This window comes from Salmo trutta, unplaced genomic scaffold (assembly GCF_901001165.1).
Source record: "Salmo trutta unplaced genomic scaffold, fSalTru1.1, whole genome shotgun sequence".
NCBI classification, from domain to species: Eukaryota; Metazoa; Chordata; class Actinopteri; order Salmoniformes; family Salmonidae; genus Salmo; species Salmo trutta.
Genome location: NW_021823395.1, coordinates 20,531 through 30,000, shown reverse-complemented (window position 1 = coordinate 30,000; position 9,470 = coordinate 20,531). Strand labels below are relative to the sequence as shown.

The window sequence follows — 9,470 nt, the reverse complement described above, 5'->3', positions numbered from 1 at the left end:
AGTGATTCAGATTTACGTACAGAATAATACGAAATGCTCTGAGACCAGGTTGGGGAGAGAGAAAGAGGGGAAGGAAGAAGAGGGAGAAGAGACGGGAGATTGAGAGGGCTGGAGTGAGAGAAAGTCAGAAAGAAAGAGAGATCTAATGCTTTTCAATGTTTTTGCTGAGGAGAACTGAAGGGCAGACAGAGAGAGAGAAAGAGAGAGAGAGAGAGAGAGAGAGAGAGAGAGAGAGAGATGGATTTAGGAGAGGGAGCATTAGAGTGATAAAGAGGGTTGGAGAGATAGTTGAAGGAGAGAAGATAGCAGGAGAGGGATTATCCACCAAACGCTGTTTTACTGACAGCAGGGTTTAGCCTTTGACTGTGTGTGTGTGTGTGTGTGTGTGTGTGTGTGTGTGTGTGTGTGTGGGTGTGTGGGTGTGTGGGTGGGTGGGTGGGTGTGAATGATTTACTGTTCTCCTGGGGTGATGATATCTTCATCTAATATTTCATCTAAATAATTCTCTCTCCATCCATCTTTCTCCCTCTCCATGCCTCTTTCTCTCTTTCCATCCCTTTCTCTCGCTCATCCCTCTTTCTCTCTCTCCATCCCTGTTTCTCCCTCTCCATGCCTCTTTCTCTCTCTCCATTTCAGTGGCGATTTAAGCATGTATATCTTGGTGGGGCAAAAAAATAATAATGTTAGATGCATGGCAGCAAAGCCACAACACAACACTAAACAATACATGAATTGCACTATAACGGTGACAAACTGTGCCCATAAACTGTTAGGGCCTACAGTTTTCAGCTTTGTTTTCAGCACCATGTAGTGAAGCTTTACCACTGCTACACCTGCCTAGTTAAATAAAGGTTAAATAAAATAAATAAATAAATAAATAAAAAATATTAGCGGAACCTTGTCTGGCAGTGAAACAGTTCCTTCAGCCTCATTTACTGCCTTTTAAAAAAACATAGCTGATATGGCTGACTTGCTTAAACAAATGTGGTTTCTACTGACTATTGAGATGTACAAACTATGGTGTAAGGGGACGACAAGTAGATAAGAGGCAATCCGTAGTTTAAATTAAGACATTAATGTGCATGCTAGGATGGACGTAGTCAATATAACTATTTGTTCAGCTCTTTTCAGAATTCAGAACATGGGCCGTTCTAACAGTGCTCTCCCTGTACACCAAGTTAGAACCTTAGTATAAATTAAGGGGGCATATAAGCAGACAGTGAAAGCTGTTACAATATTCAATGATTACATTTCTCTAAAACAGGCTATAGGCTACATGTGCACCACCAACTCAGAACAGTAGGCTAAATTATGAGGGGGAAAGGACCAAATTATTAGGGTGAGGCACATGGGCTACTAACAGCTTACTACACAACATACACTTAGTATTACATTCTTAGCTACAGTATACATACAGTGAGGGAAAAAAGTATTTGATCCCCTGCTGATTTTGTACGTTTGCCCACTGACAAAGAAATGATCAGTCTAAAATTTTAATGGTAGGTTTATTTGAACAGTGAGAGACAGAATAACAACAACAAAAAATCCAGAAAAACGCATTTCAAAAATGTTAGAAATTGATTTGCATTTTAATGATGGGAAATAAGTATTTGTCCCCCTCTAAATCAGAAAGATTTCTGGCTCCCAGGTGTCTTTAATACAGGTAACGAGCTGAGATTAGGAGCACACTCTTAAAGGGAATGCACCTAATCTCAGTTTGTTACGTGTATAAAAGACACCTGTCAACAGAAGCAATCAATCAATCAGATTCCAAACTGTCCACCATGGCCAAGACCAAAGAGCTCTCCAAGGATGTCAGGGACAAGATTGTAGACATACACAAGACTGCAATGGGCTACAAGACCATCGCCAAGCAGCTTGGTGAGAAGGTGACAACAGTTGGTGCGATTATTCGCAAATGGAAGAAATACAAAAGAACTGTCAATCTCCCTCGGCCTGGGGCTCCAAATCAAATCAAAATCAAATCAAATTTATTTATATAGCCCTTCGTACATCAGCTGAAATCTCAAAGTGCTGTACAGAAACCCAGCCTAAAACCCCAAACAGCAAGCAATGCATGTGAAAGAAGCACGGTGTCTAGGAAAAACTCCCTAGGAAAAACTCCCTAGAAAGGCCAAAAACCTAGGAAGAAACCTAGAGAGGAACCAGGCTATGAGGGGTGGCCAGTCCTCTTCTGGCTGTGCCGGGTGGATATTATAACAGAACATGGTCAAGATGTTAAAATGTTCGTAAATGACCAGCATGGCCAAATAATAATAATCATAGTAGTTGTCGAGGGTGCAACAAACACGTCCGGTGAACAGGTCAGGGTTCCGTAGCCGCAGGCAGAACAGTTGAAACTGGAGCAGCAGCATGGCCAGGTGGACTGGGGACAGCAAGGAGTCATCGTGCCAGGTAGTCCTGAGGCATGGTCCTAGGGCTCAGGTCCTCCGAGAGAAAGAAAGAAAGAGAGAAAGAGAGAATTAGAGAGAGCATATTTCAATTCACACAGGACACCGGATAAGACAAGAGAATACTCCAGATGTAACAGACTGACCCTAGCCCCCCGGCACATAAACTATTGCAGCATAAATACTGGAGGCTGAGACAGGAGGGATCAGAAGACACTGTGGCCCCATCCGATGATACCCCCGACAGGGCCAAACAGGCAGGATATAACCCCACCCACTTTGCCAAAGCACAGTAGGTGGGGTTTGCCAAAGCAAAGCACAGCCCCCAACTCCACAAGATTTCACCTTGTGGAGTTGCAATGATCATGAGAACGGTGAGGAATCAGCCCAGAACTACACGGGAGGATCTTGTCAATGATCTCAAGGTAGCTGGGACCATAGTCACCGAGAAAATAATTGGTAACACACTAAGGACTGAAATCCTGCAGCGCCCGCAAGGTCCCCCTGCTCAAGAAAGCACATATACATGCCCGTCTGAAGTTTGCCAATGAACAAACATTATTGGGCACAGACAACAGCACAAAGGGCAAGAAGGTAGAGACAACAATACATCAAGCAAAGCAGCCACAACTGTCAGTAAGAGTGTTCATGATTGAGTCTTTGAATGAAGAGATTGAGATAAAACTGTCCAGTTTGAGTGTTTGTTGCAGCTCGTTCCAGTCGCTAGCTGCAGCGAACTGAAAAGAAGAGCGACCCAGGGATGGGTGTGCTCTGGGGACCTTTAACAGAATGTTACTGGCAGAATGGTGTTGTATGTGGAGGATGAGGGCTGCAGTAGATATCTCAGATAGGGGGGAGTGAGGCCAAAGAGGGTTTTATAAATAAGCATTAACCAGTGGGTCTTGTGTCGGGTATACAGAGATGACCAGTTTACAGAGGAGTATAGAGTGCAGTGATGTGTCCTATAAGGAGCATTGGTTGCTAATCTGATGGCCGAATGGTAAAGAACATCTAGCCACTCGAGAGCACCCTTACCTGCTGATCTATGAATTATAATTGTTTATTTATTTATTTATTTAATCTTAATTTAACCAGGTAGGCCAGTTGATAACAAGTTCTCATTTACAACTGCGACCTGGCCAAGATAGAGCAAAGCAGTACAACACAAACAACACAGAGTTACACATGGGATAAACAAACGTACAGTCAGTAACACAATAAAAAAGTCTATATACAGTGTATGCAAATGTAGTAAGATTGGGGAGGTAAGGCAATAAATAGGCCATAGTGGCAAAATAATTACAATTTAGCAATTAAACACTGGAGTGATAGATGTGCAGAAGATGAATGTGCAAGTAGAGATACTGGGGTGCAAAGGAGCAAAAAAATAAATAACAATATGGGGATGAGGTAGTTGGGTGGGCTATTTACAGATGGGCTATGTACAGGTGCAATGATCGGTAAGCTGCTCTGACAGCTGATGCTTAAGTTAGTGAGGGAGATATAAGCTTTAGTGATTTTTGCAATTCGTTCCAGTCATTGGCAGCATAGAACTGGAAGGAAAGGCGGCCAAAGGAGGAGTTGGCTTTGGGGGTGACCAGTGAAATATACGTGCTGGAGCACGTGCTACGGGTGAGTGTTGCTATGGTGACCAGTGAGCTGAGATAAGGTGGGGCTTTACCTAGCAAAGACTTACAGATGACCTGGAGCCAGTGGGTTTGGCGACGAATATGAAGCTAGGGCCAGCCAACAAGAGCATACAGGCCGCAGTGGTGGGTAGTATATGGGGCTTTGGTGACAAAACGAATGGCACTGTGATAGACTATATCCAATTTGCTGAGTAGAGTGTTGGAGGCTATTTTGTAAAGGACATCGCCGAAGTCAAGGATCGGTAGGATAGTTAGTTTTACGAGGGTATGTTTGGCAGCATGAGTGAAGGATGCTTTGCTGCGATACAGGAAGCTGATTCTAGATTTAATTTGGATTGGAGATGCTTAATGTGAGTCTGGAAGGAGAGTTTACAGTCTAACTAGGCACCAAGGTATTTGTAGTTGTCCACATATTCTAAGTCAGAACCGTCCGGAGTAGTGATGCTAGACGGGCGGGAGGATGCATTTAGTTTTGCTTGCATTTAAGAGCAGTTGGAAGCCACGGAAGAAGTGTTATATGGCATTGAAGCTCGTCTGGAGGTTTGCTAACACAGTGTTCAAAGAAGGGCCAGAAGTATACAGAATGGTGTCGTCTGCGTAGAGGTGGATCAGAGAATCACCAGCAGCAAGAGCTGGTGATTTATACAGAGAAAAGAGTCAGCCCGAGAATTGAACCCTGTGGCACCCCCACAGAGACTGCCAGAGGTCCGGACAACAGGCCCTCCGATTTGACACACTGAACTATATCTGAGAAGTAGTTGGTGAACCAGGCGAGGCTGTTGAGGCTGCCGATAAGAATGTGGTGATTGACAGAGTCGAAAGCCTTGGCCAGGTCGATGAATACAGCTGCACAGTACTGTCTTTTATTGATGGCGGTTATGATATCATTTAGAACCTTGAGCGGGGCTGAGGTGCACCCATGACCAACTCGGAAACCAGATTGCATAGCGGAGAAGGCACGGTGGGATTCGAAATGGTGGGTGATCTGTTTGTTAACTTGGCTTTCGAAGACTTTAGAAAGGCAGGGTAGGATAGATATAGGTCTATAACAACTTGGGTCTAGAGTGTCACCCTCTTTGAAGAGGGAGATGACCGCGGCAGCTTTCCAATCTTTAGGGATCTCAGAAGATACGAAAGAGAGGTTGAACAGGCTAGTAATAGGGGTTGCAAAAATTGCGGCAGATCATTTTAGAAAGAGAGGGTCCAGATTGTCTAGCCCAGCTGATTTGTATGCAGATTTTGCAGCTCTTTCAGAACATCAGCTATCTGGATTTGGGTGAAGGAGAAATGGGGGAGGCTTGGGCAAGTTGCTGTGGGGGGTGTAGAGCTGACCGGGGTAGGGGTAGCCAGGTGGAAAGCATGGCTAGCCGTAGAACAATGCTTATTGAAATTCTCGATTATCGTAGATTTATCGGTGGTCACAGGAGAAATGGGGGAGCTTGGAGGAGGTGCTCTTATTCTCCATGAACTTTACAGTGTCCCAGAACCTTTTGGAGTTTGTGCTACAGGATGCACATTTCTGCTTCAAAAAGCTAGCCTTTGCTTTCCTAACTGCCTGTGTATATTGGTTCCTAACTTCCTTGAAAAGTTGCGTAAAGGGGCTACTCAATGCTAATGCTGTACGCCACAGGATGTTTTTTGTGCTGGTCGAGGGCAGTCAGGTCTGGAGTGAACCAAGGACTATATCTATTCCTGGTTCTAATATTTTTGAATGGGGCATGCTTATTTAATATGGTGAGGAAAGCACTTTCAAAGAATAACCAGGCATCCTCTACTGATGGAATGAGGTCAATATCCTTCCAGGATACCCGGGCCAGGTCGATTAGATTGGCCTGCTCGCTGAAGTGTTTTAGGGAACGTTTGACAGTGATGAGGGATGGTTGTGTGACCGAGGACCCATTACGGACGCAGGCAATGAGGCAGTGATCGCTGAGATCCTGGTTGAAGACAGCGGAGGTGTATTTAGAGGGAAGGTTGATCAGGATGATATCTATGAGGGTGCCCGTGTTTACGCATTTAGGGTTGTACCTGGTAGGTTCCATGATAATTTGTGTGAGATTGAAGGCATCTAGCTTAGATTGTAGGACGGCCGAGGTGTTAAGCATGTCCCAGTTTAGGTCACCTAGCAGCACGAGCTCTGAATATAGATGGGGGGCAATCAGTTCACGTATGGTGTCTAGGGCACAGCTGGGGGCTGAGGGGGGTCAATAACAAGCTACAACAGTGAGGGGGGGCTGAGGGGGGTCAATAACTAGCTAGAACAGTGAGAGACTTATTTCTGGAAATGGTGGATTTTTAAAAAGAGTTCGACCTGTTTGGGCACAGACTTGGACAGCATGACAGAACTCTGCGGGCCATCTCTGCAGTAGATTGCAACTCCTCCCCCTTTGGCAGTTTTATCTTGGCGGGAAATGTTGTAGTTGGGGATGGACATTTCTGAATTTTTGGTGGCCTTCCTAAGCCAGGATTCAGACACTGCTAGGACATCAGGGTTGGCGGAGTGTGCTAAAGCAGTGAATAAAACAAACTTAGTGAGGATGCTTCTAATGTTAACATGCATGAATCCAAGGCTTTTATGGTTACAGAAGTCAACAAATGATAGCGCCTGGGGAATGGGAGTGGTGCTGGGGGTTGCAGGGCCTGGGTTAACCTCTACATCACCAGAGGAACAGAGGAGGAGTAGGATAAGGGTACGGCTAAAGGCTATAAGAACTGGTTGTCTAGTGTGTTGGGGACAGAGAATAAAAGGAGCAGATTTCTGGACGTGGTAGAATAGATTCAAGGCATAACGTACAGACAAGGATACTGTATGGTAGGATGTGAGTACAGTGGAGGTAAACCCAGGCATTGAGTGATGATGAGAGAGGATTCGTCTCAGGAGGGACAAGTTAAGCCAGGTGAGGTCTCCACATGTGTGTGGGGTGGGACTAAAGAGCTATCTAAGGCATTTTGAGTGGGACTGAATATGTTTCTCCGTAATCTAGCATGGGTATGATGGTCTCCTCTTCCTCTCCTCTCCTCTCCTCTCCTCTCCTCTCCTCTCCTCCCCTCTCCTCTATCTCTCCTCTCCTCCTCTCCTTCTCATCCTCCTCTCCTCTCCTCCCTCCCTCCTTTAGGAGTTGAAGGGTCAGATGTCTCAGCTGCGCCCCCTGTTGTCGGTGATTGACCAGTACAGGTTAGACCTCCAGACCCTGGCTGTGCTCCGAGGGGAGGTCCTTAACCTGTCAATCATCCTGACAGCCATTCAGGAGGAGGTGGGGGCCTACGACTATGAAGAACTACAACAGAGAGTGCTACTGCTGGAGACTAGGCTGCACGCCTGTATGAACAAACTGGGTAGGAGGAGAGGAGGGGAATGTGTGTGTTAAGGTGCAGTATGTGTGTGTGTGTGTGTGTGTGTGTGTGTGTGTGTGTGTGTGTGTGTGTGTGTATGTCTCCCAGGCTGTGTGTATATATAGTGACCTGTGAGTGTGTGTGTGTGTGTGTCTCCCAGGCTGTGTGTATATATAGTGACCTGTGAGTGTGTGTGTGTGTGTGTGTCTTCCAGGCTGTGTGTATATATAGTGACATGTGTGTGTGTGTGTGTCTCCCAGGCTGTGGGCGATTAACAGGGGTGAGCAACCCTATCACTGTTAGAGCGTCGGGCTCCCGCTTCGGATCCTGGATGACTGACGCCATGATACCCAGCTCTGACAGCAGGGTGAGTGTGTTTGTCAGGTTGGGGGGGGTCCAGGTGACAGGTGATGTCAGAAAGCCTTAGTATCAGCTGAGACGTTCACTTGAACCACTCTCTCTGTTGGACCTTCTCAATATCATTTTATCCCTCTCTTCTTCTTCTCTCTCTCCATCTCATATCACCCTCTCTCTCCTCCTTGCTCTCCCTCTCTTCTTCTTCTCTCTCTCCATCTCATATCACCCTCTCTCTCCTCCTTGCTCTCCCTCTCTTCTTCTTCTCTCTCTCCATCTCATATCACCCTCTCTCCGCCTTTCTCTCTCTCTCTCTCTCTCTCTCTCAATTCAATTTCAATTTCAATTCAGTTCAATTTAAGGGGCTTTATTGGCATGGGAAACAAATGTTTACATTGCCAAAGAAAAGTGAAATAGATAATAAACAACAGTGAAATAAACAATAAAAAATGAACAGTAAACATTACACTCACAAAGGTTCCAAAAGAATAAAGACATCACAAATGTGATATTATGTCTATATACAGTGTGGTAACGATGTGTAAATAGTTAAAGTACAAACGGGAAAATAAATAAACATAAATATGGGTTGTATTTACAATGGTGTTTGTTCTTCACTGGTTGAACTTTTCTTGTGGCAACAGGTCACAAATCTTGCTGTTGTGATGGAACACTGTGGTATTTCACCCAGTAGATATGGGAGTTTATCAACATTAGATTTGTTTTCAACTTCTTTGTGGGTCTGTGTAATCTGAGGGAAATATGTGTCTCTAATATGGTCATATACAGCTCACTTTCCACCTCATTTTGTGGACAGTGTACGTAACCTTTATTTAATCTTCAACCAAAAGGTTGCAATCTGTTGTTCTGCCTCTAAACAAGGCAGTTAACCCACTGTTCCTAGGCCGTCATTGAAAATAAGAATGTGTTCTTAACTGGCTTGCCTAGTTAACTTGCCTAGTTAAATAAATAAAAAATAAAAATAAAAGTAACTAGGCAAGTCAGTTAAGAACAAATTCTTCTTCACAATGACGGCCTAGGAACAGTGGGTTAACTGCTTTGTTCAGGGGCAGAACGACAGATTTTTACCTTGTCAGCTCGGGGATTCAAACCAGTGACCTTTCAGTTACTGGCCCAATGTTCTAACCACTAAGCTACCTGCATAGCCTGTTTTCTTTTGAGAGCCAGGTCTGCCGACGATGGTCGTTCTCAATAGCAAGGCTATGCTCACTGAGTCTGTACATAGTCAAAGCTTTCCTTAAGTTTGGGTCAGTCACAGCGGTCAGGTATTCTGCCACTGAGGACTCTCTGTTTAGGGCCAAATAGCATTCTAGTTTACTCTGTTTTTTTGTAAATTCTTTCCAATCTGTCAAGTATTTATCTTTTTGTTTTCTCATGATTTGGTTGCGTCTAATTGTGTTGCTGTCCTGGGGCTCTATGGGATCTGTTTGTGTTTGTGAACAGAGCCCCAGGACCAGCTTGCTTAGAGGGCTCTTCTGCAGGTTCATCTCTCTGTAGGTGATCGCTTTGTTATAGAAGGTTTGGGAATTGCTTCCCTTTATGTGGTTGTAGAATTTAACGTCTCTTTTCTGGATTTTGATAATTAGCAGGTATCGGCCTAATTCTGCTCTGCGTACATTATTCAATGTTTTACGTTGTACACTGAGGATATTTTTGCAGAATTCTGCATGCATAGTCTGAATTTGGTGTTTGTCCCATTTTG

The 9,470-nt window shown here is 44.7% G+C and overlaps 1 protein-coding gene across 1 annotated transcript in view; it reads left to right on the top strand.

Annotated features, from left to right (window-relative positions):
• Positions 1-7,822, top strand: part of LOC115190601 (noelin-2-like) — a gene marked incomplete at its 5' end in the record, with an annotated part of 15,326 nt that extends 7,504 nt beyond the window's left edge. The window contains 2 exons of the mRNA XM_029748777.1: positions 7,177-7,396; positions 7,654-7,822. Of these exons, the coding sequence (XP_029604637.1) occupies positions 7,177-7,396; positions 7,654-7,820 (387 nt within the window). The remainder of the gene's footprint in view (positions 1-7,176; positions 7,397-7,653) is intronic.
• Positions 7,823-9,470: the final 1,648 nt, after the last annotated feature.